Raw genomic sequence first — 26,243 nt, forward strand, 5'->3', positions numbered from 1 at the left:
TACAAAGATGTGTTTCACGAGGAATTACCCGGAATACCGCCTGATAGAGAAATAGAATTCACAATTGATCTTGTCCCTGGTATGGCACCAATATCTAAAGCCCCTTATAGAATGGCACCAGCAGAAATGAAGAATTAGCAACCCAATTGCAAGAATTGCTAGATAAGGGAGTGATTTGGCCGAGTGTGTCCCCGTGGGGAGCCCCTGTTTTGTTTGTCAAAAAGAAAGATGGAAGCATGAGATTGTGTATTGATTATCGAGAGTTAAATAAGATGACAATTAAGAATAAGTATCATTTACCTAGGATTGATGATTTGTTCGACCATTTAAAGGGAGCATCTTATTTTTCAAAGATAGATTTGAGGTCTAGATACCATCAATTGAAGATCAAACCCGAAGATGTACCTAAGATGGCCTTTAGGACTAGATATGGGCACTATGAGTTTCTAGTAATGCCTTTCGGATTAACTAATGCCCCTGCAGCTTTTATGGATCTTATGAATAGGGTATTCAAAAAGTACTTAGATAAGTTTATCATTGTTTTTATTGATGATATCTTGATTTATTCTAAGACGAAGGAAGAACATGTTGAACATCTTAAGATAATTTTGGAAACTTTGTGGAAAGAAAAGTTATATACTAAATTTTCAAAATGTGAGTTTTGGATGGAACAAGTACAGTTTTTAGGACATGTCGTTTCTAAAGAAGGAATATCAGTAGATCCTGCAAAGATTGAGGCAGTATCGAATTGGGATAGGCCTAGGACCCCGACAGAGGTAAGAAGTTTTCTTGGATTAGCAGGATATTATAGAAGATTTGTGAAAGATTTCTCTAAGATTACAACTCCTTTGACTAAATTGACTTGGAAAGAAGAGAAATTTGAGTGGACCCCTAAGTGCGAGGAAAGTTTTCAGGAAATAAAGAAGCGACTTACAACGACACCGGTATTAACTTTATGATGAGACAGGAAACTTTATGATTTATAGTGATGCATCTCATAAGGGACTAGGATGTGTGCTGATGCAACACGGAAAAGTGATAGCATACGCTTCTAGGCAACTTATGGATTACGAGTTGAGATACCCTACCCATGACCTAGAGTTAGCTGCTATAGTGTTTGCTTTAAAGATTTGGCGTCATTACTTATATGGTGAGAAGTGTGAGATATTTACAGATCATAAAAAATAAAATATCTGTTTACTCAGAAAGAGTTGAACATGAGACAGTAAAGATGGTTAGAATTGATAAAGGATTATGATTGTACAATTAACTACCACCCAGAGAAAGCGAATGTAGTTGCTGATGCTTTAAGTAGAAAAGAAAGAATCAATGTGATGTCTCTACCAAAGGAATTGATTAAGGAAACGGGAAGGTTAGAATTGGAAATTAAGGATTCGGAGCATAAGGAGGGAAGGATTTATGAGATGTTAGTACAACCAGAACTAATAGAAAGAATCAAAAAGAGTCAGGAATTAATGATTAAAGAAAGACGATCTGAATTGACTGGTGATGAGTACTTAAGTGTTAAAGATGAAAAAGGAATTACATTTGCCAATAGAATTTGGATTCCTAACCTGATAGATCTTAAAAGGGATATTCTGAGTGAAGCTCACGAGTCAAAATATTCAATACACCCAAGAAGCACCAAAATGTATCAAGATTTAAAGAGAAATTATTGGTGGCCTAATATGAAAAGAGAGATTGCTGACTGGGTGAGTAAATGTTTAACATGTCAGAAAGTAAAAGCTGAGCATCAACGACCTGGTGGATTGTTGCAACCACTAGAGATCCCAGAATGGAAATGGGAACATATCACCATGGATTTCATAGTAGGATTTTCTAGGACTCGAGCAAATCATGACGCTATTTGGGTAATTGTTGATAGATTGACAAAATCTGCGCATTTTCTCCCTATTAGTGAAAAGTACACCCTCGAGAGACTGGTGAAAATGTACATGAATGAAGTTGTGTCTAAACATGGAGTGCCAATATCAATTGTTTCGGATAGAGATGCTAGATTTACATCAAGATTTTGACAAGCATTTCAGGAATGCTTTGGAACTAGGCTTAACCTAAGTACTGCATACCACCCTCAAACAGATGGACAAAGTGAAAGGACAATCCAGACTATAGAGGATATATTAAGAGCTTGTTCTTTGGATTTCAAAGGAAGTTGGGATGATCACTTACCTTTAGTAGAGTTTTCTTATAACAACAGCTATCACGCTAGTATTGGAATGGCCCTTTTTGAGGCATTATATGGTAGAAAATGTAGATCACCACTTTGCTGGGATGAAGTTGGAGAGAAAAAGATTTTAGGACCAGAGCTAGTTCAACATACTAAACAATCAATTGAGAAAATACGGAAAAGATTGGTTGCAGCTCAAGATAGGCAAAAGAAATATGCAGACTTAAAAAGAAATGAGAAAGCCTTTGATGTAGGAGAAAAAGTACTTCTGAAAGTATCACCTTGGAAAGGAGTAATTAGATTTGGAAAAAGAAGTAAGTTAAATCCGAGATATATAGGACCATTTGAGATTTTGAGAAAAGTAGGAAGTGTTTCTTATCAATTGGCCTTACCCCCGGATTTACAACACATCCACGATGTTTTCCATGTATCCTTGTTAAAAGTTTATAAGACAGACAACCGCCATGTTTTGAACTACGAGCCAGTAAATATTCAACCTGATCTAACATACGAAGAGCAACCAGTAGAGATAGTAGATTCAAAAATTCAGGAGTTGAGGAACAAGTAAGTCAAGTTAGTTAAAGTAATATGGCGAAATCAAGCTGTTGAAGAAGCTACGTGGGAGTTAGAGGAAGAAATGAGAAAGAATTACCCAGAGTTGTTCGGCACTAATCGAGATTCCGAGGACGGAATCCCTTAAGGAGGGAAGAATGTAACAACCGAGAAATTTGCAACTACGTAAGTGTGAAATTATTTAATTTAACTAATTTACATGCCAAAAATATTTTCTAGTCCAAGATAGATTTATTCAAATTATAGCACGGATTATTACGACTACTTAAATTCTCATATAGAGAAGTAATATTTGGTATGGCCGGGACTTAATTTATATGAGTACGAGAATATTAGAATATTCATTTAAATGAATATGATTAGTAGACGCGGAAATTTTTAATATTATATTCACTAGTACAAAAAATATAGCTGGTTAGCTTAATTATTTATTTAACGAAAAGAGCCACATTATTATCCTCTGATTTAATAAAATTTATAAAATATTGATATATCGTAGTTGAGAATGGATTTTTAGAAAACACGTAACGTTAAATTGTGCGGGCCAGGTATTTAGAATTTTGTTTGTACGAAAAATAGATACAGCCTCGAGTATTTATTTAGTTACCGGTTCAGGAGCCAATATTATGTTTTGAATGAGATAATTATTTTATCTCTATATTTTTATTAATTTAGAAATCGATCCAGAAATATTATAATAATTAATAATATATATTTGTATGAATATTTTATTCGGTATTTACATATTTATTTTATTTTAGTTTCGGAAATTATCCGAAGAATGACCAAAAACGGACCGAGAATAACCAAAATAAACGAGCCGAGCGGGTACATCGAAAATTGAACCAAGACAAACTTGGTGCCCAAGATTATTGTGTGGTGCCCAAGTTGTATTCTGTAGTGCCCAAGTAATGTAATAATTAAGATTTAATTAATTAGGCATTAAGAAGTTAATTGTGATTAGCTACGTCTATATAAAGAGGCCAAAAAACGAATGGCTCAGGAAAAAAATATATCTAACTAAGGCAAGAATCAAGGTAACTGTGAAGAGGAAAGGAGATTCTAAACACGAGAATACTTATTTAATATTTGGAAAAGCGGAGCCATTAATTATAAAGCTAAGGACGCCAGACAAGTTCGCTATTCCCTTTTTCCTATATGACACCTTCTTGCGTATTTAATATTTTAAATGTGTTTTGTTATTGACTTGACCAAGTTAATATCAAATATTAGTGGCAAAACTAAGAGTTTTATTCATTTCGGGTTCTTCCTTTGTTCGGAAGTAAATACTCCTAATAATACTCAATATTTCTTTGACATTGCGAAATCTTGAAACTTCTTGATTGATAAATAAAGGATGCATTGTTCGCATTCCTTCGTTGAAGTGAAGTGGAAGATGTGTACTCGAAGGATTCTGAATAAGCTGGTCAACACGAATTTATTAAATTCGTGGGAGAGATGATAATTTCTTGACTATCTGCTGTGTTTGGATAGTTTAGGGTTACAAATGTTAACCCTTGTGCTAGCAAAAATGAGAGTTTGAGGTGTATCTTGTGCAGTGACGATCAGACTGCAAAGATTACACAGGAGAACGGGAAGCACGAAATGGTTATGATCGGACCATGTAGTGTAACCGAGAGGTGGAAGACCAGCATTTTCTTATTTTGAAATTGTTCTATTGATTGGCGTTATCTGCTTCTTTGCTTTGATTTGAGATGACTTCGATATTGTACTCGCATATCCTGCTATTTGCTGTTATGTGCTATGTGGACTTGCTGAGCAATGTGATTGCTCATTCTTGCATCTACTTTATATTATTTTAAGCAGTAAAAAGTGAGTATGGCACGACTAAAGAGAACCGCACTGGCAAGGGAAAGGAGAAGGCGCACCACCCAAACTGAAGCTGCTAGATTACGCCGCTTGGTAGTATTATCAGTAGTTTTTTTTTTTTTGTCAGGGTAGTATTATCAGTAGTTATTATAGTCTATAATCAGACTTGCCAATATGTAATCAAGTTAGACTTTGAAGTAATATTGTAAGACGATCAACCCTGGACTTGTGGGGCGAGAGTTTTTTGTAAGATATTATTATGTAATGCAAGTGTTGTTTTGAGCCAAATGCTTAGTGACGAGTCAGATCTGCGGGATGCGGATCTGGGGGCGTCACAATATATATATATATATATATATATATATATATATATATATATATATGAGTAAAGTTTTATGGAGACCACTTTTATTAAAGACCGTGGAGACCACTTATGTTCTGCAATCAAAACACTATAAAATACATTATTTTGTGAACTATGTTCAACAAAATATCATATAGTCATTAAAATTGTTGAAGATCATCTATGTTTCATAAGTATATATTGTATGTTCTGCAAGTTGAACAATGTCCTGCAAACTAAATATATTTCGTAGAATATAACATTTTGTAATGTTCTACATGCTAAACTTATATGATATTCAAGATTTTAAAGTGAATTAATGATTTTGTACAACATGATGTGCAAAACTATACGTTTTGCATGTTTTTATGCAATATTTCACTTGCAGAAAATAAGTGGTCTTCACGGTCTCCAATAAAAGTGGTCTCCATAGAACTTTTCTATATATATATATATATATATATATATATATATATATATATATAGAGAGAGAGAGAGATATATATATATATATATATATATATATATATATATGAAATATATATATATATATATATATGAAATATATATATATATATGAAATATATATATATAGATATATATATATGAAATATTAAATTATACATTACGATTTGTTTTGAATAAAAATGTAGGAGATAAGTTGGGTGGAGGAGAGAGAGAATGAAATAGATGAGTGAGATGAACGAGAAGTTGGATATTCTGGGAACGATAATACTAAAACTGCGCAGTACGGGAATAAATTCGATGCACACACATGAAATTTTTTAAATAATTCTTTAAGTAAGATACTATTTTTAAATCTAGATCATTTAAAATAGTAGCATGACAATATATATTATAATAAATTTAAAATCAATTTTACTAGTAATTATCATATAATTAACTTTTGAATATATAAATATATAACAAAGAAATTATATAATAAATATATTTTGATAATATCTATTTTATAATTTAGACCAATAGGTATTTATCAAAATGTCTCTGTGTATCGTGCACTAATAAATTATTAAAAAAAATCCTCAATTTTCTTCGTGTTCAAAATCATTGTTCAAAATTTTCAAAACATCTGTTATCCGATGAAAATCACATAAATTTCTGTTATCATTTTCCTATATTCATCATCAAAAAATTTTGTGAGCATTTGACACTTTTTTAGTGTAAGATGTTAGACCACACCACCCCTATTAACAAGTAACTTCCGTATCTTATTCTGTCGGATTACTAGTTTGACAATCAACGGGCCCTCGTGCAGCTAAATAACATCTTCACAATCTTCTTTGTTGAAGTGTTTGTTAATGATTTTTTCGCCGAACTTATTTAGTAGAGATTGTAGACTTGTCTAGCATACTTCTTCCTCATTATTTTTCCAGTTTGGTATAATAATGTCCCTTCCGAGACTGTCTTTACCTCCCTTCGGTACCTCTCGTACTCTTTGAGTGCTTTTCCCTTGTCTTCTCTCGGGCCTCGCTTCTTCCAAATTCATTCACAAACTAGTTCAGCTCTTCATCTTCAATCATCTTCTTAATCAGTTATATATGTTATAGCATTCGTTAGTATTATGCCCCTTATTTTCATGATTATCATTGTACATATCTCCATTCTATTTATAGTCTGGAATTTTCAACTTTTAATATTTTTTTGGCTTCCCCTTGATTTCAAAGAGATTAATCTTGGAGAACTGGATATTAAAAGGAATGAATATCATTTGATTTCTATCTCGTCTTCGTTCGGATCTCCGATCTATCTTTCGTTCATTTTAACTAAATCGACAAGGCTCGTATCTATTGTCCTCGTCCATTCTTCGGTGATATTTTTTGGTTTATTTGTGTCCCCCAATCGATGCCATCTTTCTACAAATCTTTCCCCCCCTCAAGTATATATCGTTCAAGAATTAAGGGTGAATATGATGTAAGGACGATCTAAGTTTCATACCTTTTATCACCAAGAATTCCGCGGATTTGATCTTATCCAAGTTGGTGAACATGTCAGCTTTGTTGGAATTCAGAGCACAAACAGACGAGTACAAACAGACAGACTCAATGTGTATGTTAATATGCAGAGAAAACCAGAACCTTGTTATTCTCCTTAGAAACCTGAATACAATACGTTTACAGAAATATATAGCAAACTCTAATATCTAACTGCTAAACTCATACAACTACTAGACACCTACAACTGCTCCACTACTGCAATACTCCTAAACTACTCGACCAACCTACACGTCCTGGTCTTCAGTTACTAGCACGAAAACTGAATACACGTTCACATAATAAATAAAACAACTAAACAAAACAAGTTAGATTAATTTCCAACAATCTCCCCCATAATCTAAACTTGTCTAGCAATCCTTCCGGCCCGTATGGCTTATTCGACTGAGCCCGTGTGGCTATTCGACTGAGCCCGTGTGGCTATTCAACTGAGCCCGTATGGCTAATAATCTGAGCCCGTATGGCTATTCAACTGAGCCCGTATGGCTAATCAACTTACGACTACTTATGACTATAATAACGCTGGTTCATCATCCTCGACGACTGCCATGTTTACTTCCTGCTTCTTCTCTCTTCCCCGTGGTGATTTGCTACATTCTGATGCATAGTGTCCCAAGGTGTTACAGTTGTAGCACCCTTGGTTTTCTCTGCATATTAACATACACATTGAGTCTGTCTGTTTGTACTCGTCTGTTTGTGCTCTGAATTCCAACACTTGGTATCAGAGCAACCAGGTTCTGTATGCCTAAATATCACCCAAACACATAAACAAAACCATGGAGATAACCAAGACGAAAGAAGGCTCGGTGGGTTTAAGCTATCCAATGCTAACGAAAAGTAACTATACAACATGGTCCTTGAAAATGAAAGTTTTCTTGAAGGCTCAAGGTGTTTGGAGTGCGATCGAAGGAGACCCAAAGATTATTGCTGATGAGAGGACAGTACAGATAGCTCTTGCAGCTATATACCAAGGCGTGCCAGAAGAAGTACTGCTGACTATTGCTGAGAAAGAAACCGCAAAGGAAGCTTGGGAAGCCATTAAAACGATGTGTGTAGGAGCAGAGCGAGTTAAGGAGGCTAAGGTACAAACGTTAAAGGGAGAGTTTGAGTCTCTTACAATGACGGAGACAGATAAAATCGATGATTTTTGTATGAAACTGAGCGGGATAGCGACCAACATACGGGTTCTTGGAGAAGTGATGGAGGAGTCAAGCGTTGTGAGGAAGATCCTACGTGCAGTCCCTGATAAATTTCTGCAGATAGCTTCAAATATTGAACAGTTCGGAGACATGAAAGCTATGACGGTTGAAGAGTTAGTGGGTCGTCTTAAAGCTCACGAGGAGAGGATGAAGGGCAGGTCTGAGAGCGCAGACAGACAACAACTTCTCTTGGCATCACATAATCAGAGAACTAAAGGTGGTTATTTCCGTGACAAGAGTAGGATCAGGTGCTACAACTGTAACACCTTGGGACACTATGCATCAGAATGTAGCAAATCACCACGGGGAAGAGAGAAGAAGCAGGAAGTAAACATGGCAGTCGTCGAGGATGATGAACCAGCGTTATTATAGTCATAAGTAGTCGTAAGTTGATTAGCCATACGGGCTCAGTTGAATAGCCATACGGGCTCAGATTATTAGCCATACGGGCTCAGTTGAATAGCCACACGGGCTCAGTCGAATAGCCACACGGGCTCAGTCGAATAGCCACACGGGCTCAGTCGAATAAACAGACGAGTACAAACAGACAGACTCAATGTGTATGTTAATATGCAGAGAAAACCAGAACCTTGTTATTCTCCTTAGAAACCTGAATACAATACGTTTACAGAAATATATAGCAAACTCTAATATCTAACTGCTAAACTCATACAACTACTAGACACCTACAACTGCTCCACTACTGCAATACTCCTAAACTACTCGACCAACCTACACGTCCTGGTCTTCAGTTACTAGCACGAAAACTGAATACAGGTTCACATAATAAATAAAACAACTAAACAAAACAAGTTAGATTAATTTCCAACAAGCTTTCTCCTTAAACCTTGCTAGATAGTCTCTAACACCTATCTCTACATCTGTCTGTAGTAAATTAACTAATGTCTTTCTCCCTTCGATAAAGGTGGGTGTAATGCCATGTAATATTCATTTTCAATTGCTCGTAAGAATTCACTGAATGAGGCATCAAGAAATGAGATTACACAGGGGCCGAAATTTTCAAGTAGGTCTAAAACATCTTACAAAATAAGACATCACAATGCCCCATGTCCATCATCAAGGACTCGTAGTTCTCATAGTGGTCTTCAGGATCCTTTTTACTATTGAACCCGCACATCTTAGGGACCTGCCTCTCTTATGGTGGTCATAATTACTCGACCGCCTCGACTTCTAGTGGTTCATAATTGATATTCCTATTCTGAACATGGATTCCTCATAGACGGTCTGGGACGTGGAAATCTTAATCTCTTTTAGAGTTGAGGAAATTGCGACCTTCAATCTGAATCATTTAGAGTGCGATTTAAAGTCCGAGGACTCTTTTTGATCATTCATTGCCCTCTTCTCCCTTCAGGATTTTGACTTCATTCTCACGACTTCTTCTTCGACGTCCACGACTTTATGTATGGCTTTTTTCTTGTTGCTTAATTTCCTCTCTCCAAAGTTGTAAGTCTCGCAGCCTCAAAGCATCAACTCTCACATTTTGCATGCATTCGGGAATTCTTTTCGATTAGCTTGGATGATTGTTTTGCCTTTTCGCACTCTTTTTCCTTGACCTTCATCTCTTCTTTCATTTCTGCAGCATGGCCTATTGTTCTTTTAGAGTTGATATAGATCTTTCCTCAATTTTTTCCTTGAAATCTAACTGCCTCGAAGTGATGGGTATAATACGGGAGATTCTGGCATGAGCGACATGAGTGAAATTGAGTGATCATCTTGCAGTGAATATATGCTTTATGTTTTAATTAGGTATTTGGTTAAATTTCATGATTAAGCTCACTTACACGTTCCAACAAGTTGCGTCAGATGTTGGAATTAAATTTCTGCATGTATCATCTTCGGATTTGTAAAAAGAAAAATTCGACTAAGGGACCTAATTCATCTCCATGAGAATAAGTTAATTAGGCTTTGGAAGAGCTTATAATGGTGTATATACTCATTTGTTATCAAAACAGAATCAATTTATACGATCATTCTTCCCCGCTTCATTAGCATGAGCTCAACGTAAATGACTCGTTACGACGAGCCTCTAATAATAGGTTTTAAAAATAAATCTACATTTAAAAATATAGTGAAAATATAAATGTTATAACGCACTTAAAGTAAAATCTTAATCACAAAAAGTTACAAGCACGACTTTTATACTAATTTCACGTGAAAAGACATTTTGTGTTATAGTAAAATATATCTTAACAGATGTACAACTTCTAAATTTTTAGCTGGAATTAAGAACATTTGAGATCAGCCATAACAAGAACTTACTTTCACAAATGACTTTCTCATTAATTTTTGTTTGCCTCAACAGATCAATGACTTAACGTGTATCTAACAAAGGAATTGATTGATAGCGACTGAATTAGAATAAATGTGCTTAAATATGATTTTTAAGAAATGTGCTCAAGTTTAGCAAGATGTGTATATATTTCGGGAAACTAAAGGCTTTCCTGATAGTTGGGAAAATTTCTTTTACTTTTGTAAATGACAATTCTCTTTTGACTTAAACTTGATCTGAATCACAAGTTCGAAGTTAAAAGCTTTAACTTTTGCCTTTCTTTGTGGTGGTTGTTGTCAACTCTAAATCCACCGAGTGCGAGTTTAGTTTCTTCTTCCTCATGAACAAGTAATGTGATGCTTCATCGGATCCATAATTTTATTCCACAATATTTAGCACAGTTCCCACGTTGTGCAGTTTCTTTTCGCCGAATTCGAAATAGTGAAGTGCCTTTTTGGGAAGTGTCATACATGTTACACTCACAAATGGGCTCAAATTCTAAAAGTGGTTTCACTCCTAAGTTAGCACATATGGATAGATACAGGTATCACTCCAACTAGGGATGTACACGGTTCGGTAAAACCGACCAAACCAACCCGAACTGATCACTTTTCGACTGAACCAACCCGATTTTTTTTAATCCGATATATATTTGGTTTAAAAAGATATAAACCCGACTTAATTGGGTTGGTTACGGGTTTGAATATTTTTAGGCCGAACCAAACCAACCCGAACAAAAAATAAAATATTTTAAATATTATATATATATATATATATATATATATATATATATATATATATATATATATATGCATAGCCCAGCACCTCGAATATATTTTAAATATATCATGTTGTCTAAATTAGTGATTAGTGTTACAAGTATATGATTATTTTTCACAAAATGGTATATATTCTGCAATGTTTCCGAAGGTAAAGTTTCTTAACCTACCTCAGAAAATTTATTATAAAATATTTAAGTTACATGTTTCAGTTTTACCAAGTAGTCTGATGTGCTTATGTTGGTATGCATAGGGGAGTAAAGAGTTGAGTATCGGTTTATAATATTTATTAACTCAACCAAACCAATCCAAACCGAACCAAACCGAAGTACTACAAATTGGTTTGGGTTACAAATTTATACGGTTCGGGTTGGGTTGAAATTTTGAAAACCCGACTTAATTGGGTTGGGTCAATAAATTCCATCAACCTGCCCAACCCGAACCGTGTACACCCCTAACTCCAACCGATCATCGTAGATAAAATAAAAGTATAATAAACACTAGGTATTTCAAACAAAATTTATACTTTGATTCTGAAACATCTCAACCAAACGAATACTAAAATTATGTTCTCTTGTATGGAATTAAATGATAGAGAATCGAATGAAAAAATTATATAAAAAATATCTGAGTAAAGATGAAAGTATAAGATAATAGTGAGTAAGGGTCATGTTCAAGAGAGGAGAGAGAACCCATAAACCCTTTACCTTATTTCTAGTATTGATTAGGGTTCTGCGCCAGAACTTCACATGCAAAAAATGTTAATATCTATGTATTATATTTTAAAATTATTTTTGAACACACACAATGATGAAAAAACATGAAAAAAAAACATGTATTTAGATCCTAAAAATCTGTTTAAAATTTAGGTTTCTGCAGTAGAAACTTAGTGGTTTTCTGATTCTATTTTAAGGACTGATTCTCTCTTGAGCGCGACCCTAATGAGTAAATATAAATGGATTTAAATTTTCAATATAAGGATTATAAGAAAACAGGATGTAAAATGGAACAAGCATTCTTTTCAAAACATGTGAGTTAGAATTTTAGTTAAAATATTATGAGTTGAATAATCTAATGAATGAAAAATAAAAATATTATCCCTGATCAAAGTCATGTTAGAGTACAAAATTCATTCTATTCTCCCTCCATCTCATTCCATCCAATTGAACACAAACATAAAAATTTTATTTTTTTAAATATAATGTGTTTATTTATTTGGATGCAACAGAGCGAGCAGAAAATGAAATGAAAATTTTATTAAATAAAAGTGCACATCTTTTATATCCTATCTCATATATACTCAAAATTGTGAAATAAGATATTTTGATAATTCAATATAAAATAATTCAACAAATACTGTAACATGTATAAATGAGGTGATTTATATTACAAAGCTTGAAAATCATTTCAATTTGTAGGATTGGTTCATCATAAATTGTTTATAGAACAAAACGCCCCACACAAATTTTGTAAGCGGGTTTTCAAGTGTTTTTGATCAAAGTCATTTTGCAGTGAAAATTTAAAAAAGTTCGGCATTTTCCAATAATACCATTAACCAATCATAACAGTTGGAGCAAATTACGAATACATACAGATGACAAAAATCCTAAACATTACATATCCTAGCTAAATACAACTTATAGGAGGAACATTCATTTGGAGTATAAATGTCGCGTTTTTTTTGTATATTTTATAAGAGATGCTGGCTTATCGTGATCGACTAATCCAACTCATTCTTCTATGTGAAATATCAACGTGAATTTTAGTGAGAGCACTCGAGGTATGCTTTCGATTGATTTTTGATATAAAATGAATGTATGATGGAATTCTAATACTTAAAAACCCGTCAAATGATATAACTGCTCGGCATTTGGGAAGTACTTCACAAGGTTTAACAGAATTAGGCGCAGAGTATTTAACAAAATTAGAAGTATTTCGGGTGATATTTTTTAAACAGAGTATTATATATGCGATGTCTCGTTTAATATGCAAGTACACGACATACATTTTACTCTCATTTGTGCTTATAATATATTTATCTAATTTTTAGCTAAAATTTTCAGTAAATTGAAAATATTTTAGGAAAAGCTTATTCGGGTTTAATATGCAAGTACACGGTATACATTTTACTCTCATTTGTGTTTATGATATATTTATCTAATTTCTAGCTAAAATTTTGAGTAAATTGAAGATATTTTAGGAAAAGCTTCGGTGATTTTCACGTATTTAATTTTAGATTGTTGCTCATACTCAGATTACGTAAATTTTTGTGCCTCGTCGATCTTAGTATTGATTCGAGTTCTGGCAAAAAAAAAAAAAGTATTGATTCGAGTTCCGGCAAAAAAATGCTGAGATTACAGATATTAGCTAGGCTCATATATGCGAAACGGGCAATTTACTCCATTATCTCTGCACAAAAAAGAAACCTATTATATCTCCACAATAAAAAGATATAATTCATTATTCATGGTCACGCCCATCTAACTTGATCTAGATTACTAAACTTACTACTTAAGCCTCCACGTTTAAGGCATTTCGGTGCTCATGGTCGCCGAAGACAAGAAGACATTTGTTGAGAAGAAAAATGAAAATGTGTAATTTTTCTATATTTGTCAAAAAGTGAGCTGATGAAATTTCTTTAATTTGACTATATAGCATATTATATACATAAAAAATATATTTTAACTAGCTATCTCATCGACACACATATATATAAAAGTTTACGAAATGAAATGTGAAGAAAACATACATCTTACTCTTTTTATTTTTAGTTTCAAATTTTGATTTAAAGTTACATTTTATCCACTTCCAACTACTTACTAAATCCTTTATCTAGAAAGTTAGATTTGTCACCCGATCTTTTTATTCTCTTTTTGTCACCCGATCTTTTTATCTTAAAACATAATTTATGTATTTGGTTATAAAGTTTTAACTATTATTTTAAAATTTTCTCCACATAATTTGTAATATATTAATTATAATGATATATAATTTATCATATTATCTTAAAAGTCAAAACATAGTATCAGGTTCGACCCTAGAGATTTGGATGTCTAGATGGATTTTGAAAATGATATTCCATTTTTAAAGATCGTAAATAAAACTTTTACATACATTCAAATCAATATACAATCACATTAGTAAAATCATTGTTTTAAGATTAACACAATCAATTCGAATGCATATAAATATATAAATGCATGTATAGATTTATCATTATATACTACATATATACAAATGTTTTGATGTTCCTGGGATAGTGGTGCTCCGGAAATTCTCTTTGTCACCTTATTCAAGTGCCAGCCCTGCATAGTATAATAAAAAAACGAGAAATGCCGTCAAAAGAACGAAACGAGGGAATAAGCAATTGAGCGAGACGTGACACAAAAATTCCACCTAGCTCGTAGCCACTACTAGCGAGAAATTGCTGTAGGTGTTACTGGTTCGTACACTTTCATCCCCACCATGGTTTATATCCCTATCTTATGAAATTAACTACAGCAATATTTCATGCAAGAATCCGCCGTCCTCTCTACATTCAGTCATTCACTATCAACTTAAAGTCCACATATGCATGCAAACCTTACACATATATTTCTCTCACAATATAAATGTTAGTGACTCTCACTCCTAAACTTATGCTCTCACAAAATTCTTCATATTTTCAATTCTTATATGGCTTCAAATATGAGATTTCTTGTTGCGGGAGCTTCCGCATGCAATCTCGCGTCTTCGAAACTAGTAGTTACAAGTTTCAACTCTACTTATTTTGTGAGGTTTAACTCACAGTCGTTTAATATCACGAGTTCTTGGAGTCCTATGAGTTCGGTGGATTTTTGTGCATCCAGGGAGGCGAAGGTGAAGCATAAGTGGATGGAGTATCAAGGAGTGAATAATTGGGATGGATTGCTTGATCCTCTTGATGAAGATTTGAAGAGTGAGATTTTGAGGTATGGAAGCTTTGTGCAGGCCGCTTACCGGTCTTTCGATTTCAACACGTCATCTCCGGGGTATGGCAGCTGTAAATTTGAACGTGAGATGGTCCTGACTAGATGCGGACTCGAAAATTGTGGCTATAAAGTGACGAAGAATCTTCGTGCCACGTGTGGTGTGCAAATGCCGAATTGGATCGAAAGGGCACCGAGTTGGGTGACTACGCGGTCCAGCTGGATCGGTTACGTGGCAGTTTGTGATGACAAGGACGTGATTGCTAGGTTAGGAAGGCGTGATGTGGTGATCGCGATAAGAGGAACCGCCACGTGTCTTGAGTGGATCGAAAATCTACGTACCACACTAGCTCCTCTGCAAAAATGCCACGTAGACCACCAACTCATGGTGGAAACCGGATTTTTGAGTTTGTACATGTCACAGACGGACACGTGTCCCAGTCTGCGAGATACATTGAAAGACGAGGTGGCGAGAATTATCGAAATGTACGGTGACGAGCCTCTAAGCATAACAATCACCGGCCACAGCCTTGGCGCAGCGCTGGGCACATTGGCCGCACACGATATAAATTCGAGTCTAAAAGATTTACCTTTAATCACAGTTATTTCATTCGGCGGACCGCGGGTAGGAAATAACTGTTTTAGCAAAAGCTTAGAAACAGACGGAATTCGCATACTCCGAATTGTAAACTCGAACGATGTTATTACTAAGATACCCGGTTTTATCATCAACCATAGTAGCAAAAGAAACACTCTCGTTCCATATGGTGATGGAATGGCAGGTTGGATCCGGAAACGCGTACACGACACGAAATGGTTATATGCTGACGTCGGAAAGGAGCTAAGATTATGTTGCAACAATCCTCCGTCATTTAATGTTGGCAATATTGCCACGTGTCATGATTTAAAGACGTATCTTGAGTTAGTGGACGGAATTGCGAGTTCCACGTGTCCGTTGAAAGACAAAGCTAAGAAAGTACTGCATGGAACAGAGCATGAGAAGAGACTTCTGTTCAGATAATGAACATACGTTTAGCTCAAAAATTAGTTGTCGTCTGTGTTCTAGTCCCGACTGTTTCGAAATCATAGTCCGGTCATTAGTACTAATAACAACACTTATAATTCATTTGTATAGTTTAGTTAGGTCATGCTTTATTGGTGGTGTTTTTGGTTCCTACCACAAATCGGTAGCCAGAATGCCAGATACTACGCACAAAAAGACACACAGCTATAGTGAAAAGTACATATTCAGATTCATTTTCCTCGTGTATAAAGGTGTTTGAACTTTGAAGAGAAGATTGAATGACCAAAGTTAATCGTTGCAGGAAAGCTTATAACTGTTTTCGGATGAATTTGAACTATGATAACAATTATTTGCATTTCTTCTAATCAGAGGTGAGAAATCAATTTGATAAAGAATGATTCACCTACTGCTGTAATTTTCAAATATTGTTGTAAAATTTTCGCATGATCCACGAATTATTGTAAAAAAAATTAATCAGTACTATCAACAGTTGTTCAATTTAACATCAATACTTTATATTGTATAATAGAACTTAGTTGTTCACACAAGAAAATCACCGACTCTTGACCACGAAAAAGTGGAATACTAGCTTAAAATAAAACGTGGTCAACATTCTTGAGACCCAAAAATTTTGGAATTTTGCAAAATTCACCAACTTTATTATGATGAATTTGTAAGAAAACAATAGAATTGAGTAACAGTCTCAGCGAAAATGATGAGTTTTTCATAAACTTTATGCACAAATTTTACACAAAATAAACTTTATTAAGTGCTTGAGTTAGATTATGAGACAAGTCCGAATGAAATATATATAGAAACAAGTGACTATATAGTGATGAGTAAATTGCACTTTGCACCCACTATATTATAGCGCATTTTCATTTTGGTCTTAAAGTATTTTTTTTTGCAGAACACAACCCTATAGTTTTAATCTCGCTTCGGTTTGCACCCTTTGACCGCCTCCCGTTAGATTTGACCGTTAACTTTAATTGTGGGCGGGTTATTGCAGTCATTTACTAACTCTAACGGCTCTAATCGATGTTTACCCCCATTATAAACATAAGAACCCTAGACTTATACACACACCCATCTAACACCCATCTATCTTACATCTTTCTTGTTGAAAAATCCATGGCTAGCAAGTGCTTCTGTAGGAAATGGGCGGCTCAACAAACGGCTTGGACCACCGCAAATGCTGGGCGAAGATTCTGGACATGTCCAGATCGATGTTGTAACTATTTCCAGTGGATAAATCCCCCTTTGTGTGCACGTGCTCAAGCAATCATTCTTGGTCTTATAAGAAGGATTAACATTCTTGAGGGTGAAAAAAGAGATGGAGAAGAAATGGAGAGGCTTGCTGTTGGTGAAGTAGAAAAAAAATCTGGTTGTAGCAAGGCACTGTTGCTACTGCTCTGTACTTGGTTTATAATTGTGTTGTATTGTCTTTCATCATAGATTGTAGATGAATCTGTAACCTCTTTGTGACTGAATGCAATGAATTTTATAGATTAAAATAGATTTAGAGTTACTGAATTACTGCAATAACCCCACCAACGTTAGAGTTAACGGTCAAATCTAACGGGAGGCGGTCAAAGGGTGCAAACCGAAGCGATATTAAAACTATAGGGTTGTGTTCTGCAAAAAAAAATACTTTAAGACCAAAACGAAAATGCGCTATAACATAGTGGGTGCAAAGTGCAATTTACTCTATAGTGATATAAATTAAGAAGGCCTTACGTCCTACTATACAGATCAAAATTTTAATGTTTTGACTTTAATAATATATACGAGGAAATAAGTTTTTAATAAAAACTAGTAGAATCAGGATTTTGTAGCTCTTGTGTTTGTACTTATTAAAAAATTTGGTGAGACCTTAGTAGTTAGTAGACGTGATATAAATCAATTGAATTGAAGAAATCCCAAGCGATTAGGTCACTTAATCTATATAACTTTTATTTAAATTAAATTTTAATTATGTTTTTTAATATATTAATATTACTATCTTCTTAATCTTTTTATAAACAATGTGTTAGAACTACTTTAACAAGTCCTTTCCGTAACCTATCAGGCATCTTAAGTTCGTATAGCAGTATCGCAACATTCCAGTTCTTTTTAAAGAGCAGATTGTTGGATGCATGAATTGGTCGGACCGTCCACGAAGCTTGAACTTTAAAAAGAGTGGAAAACGAAACGTGCATAGGAAATTAGTAACGTGAAGAGCATGAAAGAATGCGAGTGGCCCGAAACCTAAATGCATGGACCACTCCGAGTATATATTGGGAAGAAATGAAATCTCGACTCTCATCAAAAACCAAAACTTTCCTAATGCTTGGGCTTCATTTTGACGAAAACGATGTTTGTCTAAAAGACTTGCCTACATTCCCGGTCTAAAGATAGTGGATCATGACTTGCATATATAAAAAATTACTCCCTCCCACTCAAATTAGATGAGCTCGTTGACTTTCGGTACGCACTTTAAAATCCATCGACTGCATAGTTATATTACTTATTTTTAAAATTTTACTTTGTAAATATAAATTTAAATATGAAATTTTCGTTTAGAAAAGAAAAATAAAAAAAATAAATTTCGGAACTAAGCGGTCAATACACCTTAAGTTACGTGCGCAAAATCAACTAACTCATCTAATTTGGAATGGAGGGAGTACATGGGAATAATTTATTTTTTAAAAGCTGACATAATATATAATTATGTCTAATAAGTTTGGCTTGACGTATATTCGTAAAAGTAATCTCTATTAGAAAAAGAGTAGCTTAATTTTGACCAGGGTTTAATTAAATAGGAAATTTGTGAAAATATTAATATTTTCAAAAATACGGTTGAAGCTATTATGAGGCTGCAAGACTAGTCAAAAGCGTTTGTTTCTCAGGTTATAATAATTGCAAGTGAGCACATAATTGTAGTGCATTTAAAAAAAAAATAGTAATTCGAATATTATTGAGAAAATCCTAAATCAAGTTCAAATTCATGGAAAAGTTAACTTATGTAAATTTTATTTCATTTTACTCATTTTATATGATAAGAATTTTACAATAAGAAAAATAGTTAAAAACATAATATTTTAACAAATATTGGTATTTTCTTATATATTTCTATTTATATGAGAAAAATATACTGTACATCATAAGAACAGAAGCGACAGGTCTATTGTTGGTCTTCCAAATACTGGTATAAATATTTTACTAAATTTGACCGAGATTTTTAGTTAATAAGAAACTAGAAAGCTACTTAACCCACAGTCAGTCAAGAACATATTATGTACAATATTGGAGAAGTCCACTTTCTACGATTTTAGTACCTCTTTTAATATTGGCTTTTAATAAAATTGTGGTCAAATGAAATTATACTTATGTTGCTATCATGAATAAAGTTATTTTGAATACTAATTTGATCCTACATGATCTATTAAACATGTTTGCACTTTTAGAACTGTAATCTGAACGTAGTTCATGGGACTTGACTCTTTTATTTAATCGTTCTCATAGATGGTAGTAGGTCGGAATCGCTTTGAAATTTTATGAATTTCAATAATACTTTCTTTCTGTTTTTAAATATTTTAACTTTTTAAGACTGTTATATAGAGATTAACTGCTCTCGTTTATTAGAGTAAATATTATGGTGATTTATTTATAAAAAAAATTTAATAATTAAAATATTTAAATTGATGTGGCAAAATAAAATAAAATTAAATTGAACATTTATCATGTAGTAGGAATATAAATATTAAACTTGATGACGCTTTGATTCTGACCCACAAGCCTATGTAAATAGGAGTATGTTATATTTGTTCTTTAGCCGAATGTTAAACTAGCAATTTGTGTATAAGAATAATTTTATAATTATTAACAACAAATTATAAACGAATTACACAAAGACGATGCTGTGCTTTAGTCACAGTTCATCGCTTGTTCTACTGAATAGTCTAAAGTTGCTCCCTCCAATCCAAATTAGATGAGCTTTTTGGGAAAATTTTTTATCTCAAAATAGTTGAGCTTCTCTCTTTTCAATGCATATTTATCAACCATCTTCCATCTTTACCCTCTCATATTTATTATTCTAATGTACCACTAGCTAATACTACACTAAGAAGTCAACACAATAAATATGAGCAAAGAAGGAAAAATAAACAATCATTTACTGCTTCTTAATTTGTAATTTGTGTGAAATGAGCAAAAGACTCCTTACTTTATTTGAATCTCAGTCAGTACTACAGTAAGTCGGCGAAGGTAGTTTGGTCAAAAGTTTGCCTTTCGTTTTGAAACCAAGACGGAAATGTCGTTGCTGAAATATGGAAACTATAAACCGGTTGACTGAATAATGTGAGACATTCGAAGTTTGCATTAGCAAGGACCTGAAAAGTGTACACACAAGTGAGTAGAGGCTCGAATAATTAACTTTGACATAAATGTCAATATATGTCAACATATGGTAGGTTATTTATGATCGTAAATTTACTCCCTCCGTCCCGAAATAAGTGTTACTCCCTCCGTCCCATCAGATTCTTTACAGTTTCTTTATTTGGCCGTCCCACCCATTTCTTTACATTACAAAACTTTCCTAAAATAGTTAATGGGTCCCACTACTTTCCCACTTTTTCTTCCTTTTCACACTACTTTTACTCCACTATCTCTCTTTTATATATTAAAAATCAGTGGGTCCCGCCACTTCACCCACTTTTCTTTCTCTTTTCTACTACTTTATACATATTTCTTAACCTCCGTGCCCAAACCCAATGTAAAGAATTGGGTGGGACGGAGGTTAAGAAATATTTCTACACATTATTTTTCAAATTTTCTGTTTTTAAATAAAAATATAGATATTAAACTTTTATTCAGAATAAGAAAATTTGAAAAATAATATGTAGAAGTATGTATTTTTTGTACCTCAAATTACGTGTAAAAAAATCAAAATAATACTCCCTCCATCCCAAATTAGATGGCCCCGTTGACTTTGGGCACACAATTTAAGGTTCATTGACCGCATAGATACGTGACTTATTTTCAAAATTTTATTTTTGCAAATAAAAATTTAAATATGAAATTTTCATTTATAAAAGAAAAAATAAAAAAATAAATTTTGGAAGTAGACGGTCAATGCACCTAAAGTTGCGTGCCCAAAGTCAAAGGGGACATCTAATTTGGGATGGAGGTAGTACTTATTTTGGGACAGAAGAAGTACCAGCGAGTCGGTGAAACCGATGAGTTATCTATCACTTATCAGTTGCGCCGCAGCCGCAATTATATACTGTCCTATGTACACATCAGCACATAGATCAATACTCCCCTCATTTTATCTGCATGTGATCCCGGCAGTATTCTAAAAACCGGTGCAGTCTACACTGTGCCTAAGCTCTAGACGACACTGAAACGTCTGATTCGATTCTAAGCGGTGAATTAGATGTTTTTTACAAAAATCATTCATAAATGGTTCACATCCCGCCTAAGCGGTCCAGACGGTCAAAAACAAAAAGTAAAATTTTTTTTTAATAAATCAAATCTAAAATTATGATTATACTATAAGAAATTTACTATTCACTTGTACTTAACGTAATATCCTATAAAATGACTAATATTATTTAATATTTCTTACATTATTTATAAGATACTGATATATATATATATATCAAGTATTTATTTAACATATGATATTATATTGTTTACCAGTTTGACTCCACTGGTAGTGAATAGATAAAAACAAAAATTACATGAATTATTTTGTGACAAATTTCGATCATTGTTAAGTTTTGAAAGTTCGTTCAAAAAGGGTCACATAGAAGTCTCTTTTTGATTGATCTTGTTATTTTCGGCGACCTTAAAAGTGATGAGAATTTTCCAGTTGTTGATATGCTTAAGTGATATTTATAATCGTTGATAGTATAGTTCCCTCCCGATTCTATGAAGTTATAGATAATATATATGTTGATTTTCTGCAAATCGTTCCCAAGAGAGAGAGAGAGGGTGCTGAATATCACTTGTTATTATGTAATGGTTTTCAGAAAGACAAAATTTTCAATAATTCAATAATTACCAATGTTATAAAAGGAGGGGAGAGAACACAGTACTGGCATGATTCTCGTTGGACAATTCCTTTTTTGTTTTGTTTTTGGAAAACGAATTCGGTGGATGGTTATAAATGGACCTAAGGTGGCAAGGGAAAGAGCTAGGTGAGTGCTCACCGGCCGGTGAGTAACAATAATTATAAGGTTCATGCATGGATGCAAATTTCGTCCATATCTTTGGATTCTATACAGAGGATTCTTAAGATGCGAACCTTGCAGGATCTAGTAAAACAAAGAAACTAGAAAGCGACTTTAGCAACTTAGTGCATTCACAATTAAAAACTCAACTTCTCACACGTTTAGTATGCATTCATTGCCGTGTAAGAAAATTGTACTCATTTTATCTATTCTATGGCTCATTAATATTCTACAAATGCAATGTAAAAAATTTGTCCACTGTCTTTGACAACAAATTGTAAATACTAATATTTTATAAAGGAAGGACATTGGCGACTTAACCTTCTATATCTACATAAAAAAAAAGGTTTAATGTAGAAGATTGTTACAGAACACGATCATAGGGACCTTGACCCTAGTATAAATGCTCCTAACACAACTTAACAAATGCTACTATGTAACGCGAACTAAGAAAACTGAAATAATTGCTAAGTTTATTTCAAAATTTCCGTAGCCGAATATGACCTACGCAAATATTCCCTCTTGTTTTTTGTTTTTGACGCTCTGACTTCGAGCACATACTTTTAAAAATTTTGATCAAGTAATTAAAAATATTTTTTTTTTAAATCTTTTCTAAATATAGATATATAACTAAAAATTTTATTCACAAAACACATCAATCAAAATCAATAAATTTTACAATCTGATCAACTTATTTTTAAAATATGTGCTAAAAGTCAAAAGCAGCTAAAGTGTAAAGCATCCGTCCCGATTTTATTCATTTGAAAAAACATTAGTTTTGTATTACTGTGGTCTGTTTCATATAAGAACGTGAATTAGCTGAAAACAGTTTTGTAGTATCAACCATTCATTAGTAGGCAAAAGTAGTCGGTCAAAGGTTTGCCTCTTGTTTTTATACTCCCTCCGTCCCTCTGATTTCTATACACTTTCCTTTTCGGGATGTCCCATTCAATTGTATACATTTCAAAACTTTCCAAAATGGTAAAGTTTTATAATATAAAAATCTCACCCACCCACTACTTTCATCTACTTTTTCAAATCTATCATTTAAATATTAATGGGTCCCACCACTTTACCTACTTTCCTTTCTCTTTCTCATTACTTTACATTACTTTATACACTTTTCTTAATCTTCGTGTCCAAAAGAAACGTATAGATCCCAGAGGGACGGAGGGAGTACCAAATTACCAACATGAAAGGCGTTGCTAAATATGAAGCTGCAGACCATACATTTGATCCAATAATGCGAGACATGAAATATAGATTATTTGGGAAGTGACAAGTGTCAAGAATAGAGATTCTGTGTAAAGTTACTATGTCGTACGTAGTTCACTTTCGAGATCTAGTCGCGAGTATCAATCTCTCAGTTTCTCATGGTCGCTATCGTTTGCGCCGCAGCCGCAATGTAAATTCAACCACAATGTGCACATGTATTTATGAGAAATACCACGTCTTTTATATGCTACAGCCAGCCTGTCAATATTCGAGCTGGTGGACATGTTTTTGGCCCCTTCTTTTATATTATTTATTTTTCAAAAAAAAAATCTTTTATATAATATTTTTTGATGTTAAGTGTTCAATACATATTTAACATTTCCATAATTCAGATAAATAAGTTAATTATTTTCAGAATAAAATTTTATTTATTTGTGAAATGAAAAATGTTTGGTACACATAAATGTGTACAAAATTTTGTACATAATCATATGTGGTGAATTTTAATTAGAAGACCCTTATATTTACATCAACAACCTCAACTAAAAACCACCACATTAATTGTCACATCATTATATACAAATTTTCTGTACACAATTTTATGCACCCAGCCCTCCTCTTTCACTCCTCTTTGTTCAAATATAAGAGAAGCTGGACCACCAACAACTTATATATGAGAGAGAAGACATATACATAGGGGTTCAATAACATTTCACACAAAGGCTTCATTTCTTATTTCTTATTTGTTCTCCCGATTCTTGTAATTTAGATATGTGTAATAGTACTTTTAAATCGCACATACATCTTTTCATTCAATCTTATATCTATCTTATGTTGTAGATTTTATCCTTTTTTTTTGTTAGTTGTTAGCGTAAAATGAATATACGATTGCGTAAATCTAAATTTTTATTTTAGTTATCAGGGTGTTGTATATTATAAGATAGGTGACATTATTGACTAAATTTTAGTCATGATTTACATTTTTCAGTTTTGTAGAATTGTAATCAATTCTTCGATTTCTTTGAATTGTCTCCGTTTAAATTCATCCATTAATATTATTGTGGTACATGCAAATTATATTATGCGATATATTCTTGGATAATGGTTGACTTTTTTAAATTTTAATGTTAAGGTGAAACATAATGACCGAGTACTTTTATAAATATTAAAAATTAAATAATTAAAAGGTGACATTCAAATCGAAAACCCTAAAGATTGCACGGAGAAGGGAGTGCGGTAATCATTTTAAAGGTGAACCATGCTGCTAGTTAATTTACGACAGCGGCCCATTAAATTAGTTACACACAAACGTATTAGATCACTGGCATTCTGGCAACTCATTCATGTATTCATCTATTTGGCCCATATCCATTACTCCCTCCGTCCTATTGGATTGTTAACATCACTTTTTGACACGCTTTTTAAGGCCTCAATAAAATATAGTTCCATGATGTTTTTTTTTATAAAAAAAATTCTGAATAAAAGTTTGATGTCTAAACTTTTATTCAGAAAAAAATTAAATTTAAAAAATATTATATTGCTATATTTTATAAGAGCCTCAAAATGCGTGCAAACAGTGTACGTTAACAATCCCACGGACTGAGGGAGTACTTATAATTAACCAGGTTCATAGTATGCAACTGAGATCAATCGGTGAAAAAATATAGCCGGTTGATGAGGAATTCTTACTTGCATTATTCCTCCATATTATTGTTTTTTTTGGCCACGGCCAATTAAACAGTTCTGCAGGAAGCTGATTTTCAGCTTCTGTCTCTTGTTATTAAATTTACAGCATTTTCTACAGTTCTACTTCTAACTTTTAATCATATTACTTTGAAAAATTTCTAATTTGCTGCAAGTTGAAGATTTATTATCACGGCTAGATTCTTGATGTGGCTCCAATGTCAGCCTCTTAAATTAGTGTGTGTGTGGTTGCATCCGGGAATTAACTTCGTATAGGAAGTACTAGTTTCCTGGTATTTAAGATTTTAGGAAGTTGAAAAAAGTTGTTTGATTGTTAATTTAGGAATTTAAAATCATAGGAATTTCTAATAATCAAGAATAGGGTGGGTGGGTAACTTCTCACGTATCGTGATATTCATATTTTCATGAAAGTTGATCTTCCTCTTGCTTTTCTCAAAACTTTGTCTATAACTACTTATTAGGAAGTTGAAATATTTAGGGCATCTCCAATCGTAATCCAAAAATCTAAATTTGGGGCAGTTTTGGCCCAAATCACTCCAACCGTGGACTAAAAAGTGATCCAAATTTGGATCAGTGAATAGTACTGGTCCAAATTTGGATCACTACTATTCACTGATCTAAATCTTTTTAACATTAAAATATTATTACTTTTATTATTTGATGATTTTGTTAATGTTATTAAAGATAGATTAATTAAGATTAGAATATAAATAAACCAACGATTAATTACAAATTAAAATTTAAAAATAAATAAAATTTCAAAATACATAAAATTTCAACAATTTATCAATCGCTACAGAAAAATCAAAGACAAATATTGTTCATCTTGAATTTCAAAATGCACTAATTGAGCATTTGTGGGAATAATATAATAATTCTGAGAATTAGTATTTTATAGTAATATTTTAATATTTTTAATTTATT

The 26,243-nt window shown here is 33.3% G+C and overlaps 2 protein-coding genes across 2 annotated transcripts; both read left to right on the forward strand.

Moving 5' to 3' along the window:
- The first annotated feature begins 7,722 nt into the window (after window positions 1-7,722).
- On the forward strand, window positions 7,723-8,517 carry LOC108194826 (uncharacterized). Its single transcript, XM_017361762.2, has one exon. It carries the CDS (start codon window positions 7,723-7,725, stop codon window positions 8,515-8,517), a length of 795 nt encoding a protein of 264 aa, XP_017217251.2.
- Window positions 8,518-14,874: 6,357 nt separating this feature from the next.
- LOC108194827 (phospholipase A(1) DAD1, chloroplastic) lies at window positions 14,875-16,482 on the forward strand. The gene has a single exon (XM_017361763.2). It carries the CDS (start codon window positions 14,890-14,892, stop codon window positions 16,180-16,182), a length of 1,293 nt encoding a protein of 430 aa, XP_017217252.2. The 5' UTR covers window positions 14,875-14,889; the 3' UTR covers window positions 16,183-16,482.
- Window positions 16,483-26,243: the final 9,761 nt, after the last annotated feature.

Source organism: Daucus carota, chromosome 7, assembly GCF_001625215.2.
Source record: "Daucus carota subsp. sativus chromosome 7, DH1 v3.0, whole genome shotgun sequence".
In the NCBI taxonomy this organism is placed as follows: Eukaryota; Viridiplantae; Streptophyta; class Magnoliopsida; order Apiales; family Apiaceae; genus Daucus; species Daucus carota.

What these genes read in the sequence shown, in the direction of transcription:
- LOC108194826 (XM_017361762.2), top strand. Translation starts at nt 7,723, where the DNA reads ATGGAGATAACCAAGACGAAAGAAGGCTCGGTGGGTTTAAGCTATCCA.
- LOC108194827 (XM_017361763.2), top strand. Translation starts at nt 14,890, where the DNA reads ATGGCTTCAAATATGAGATTTCTTGTTGCGGGAGCTTCCGCATGCAAT.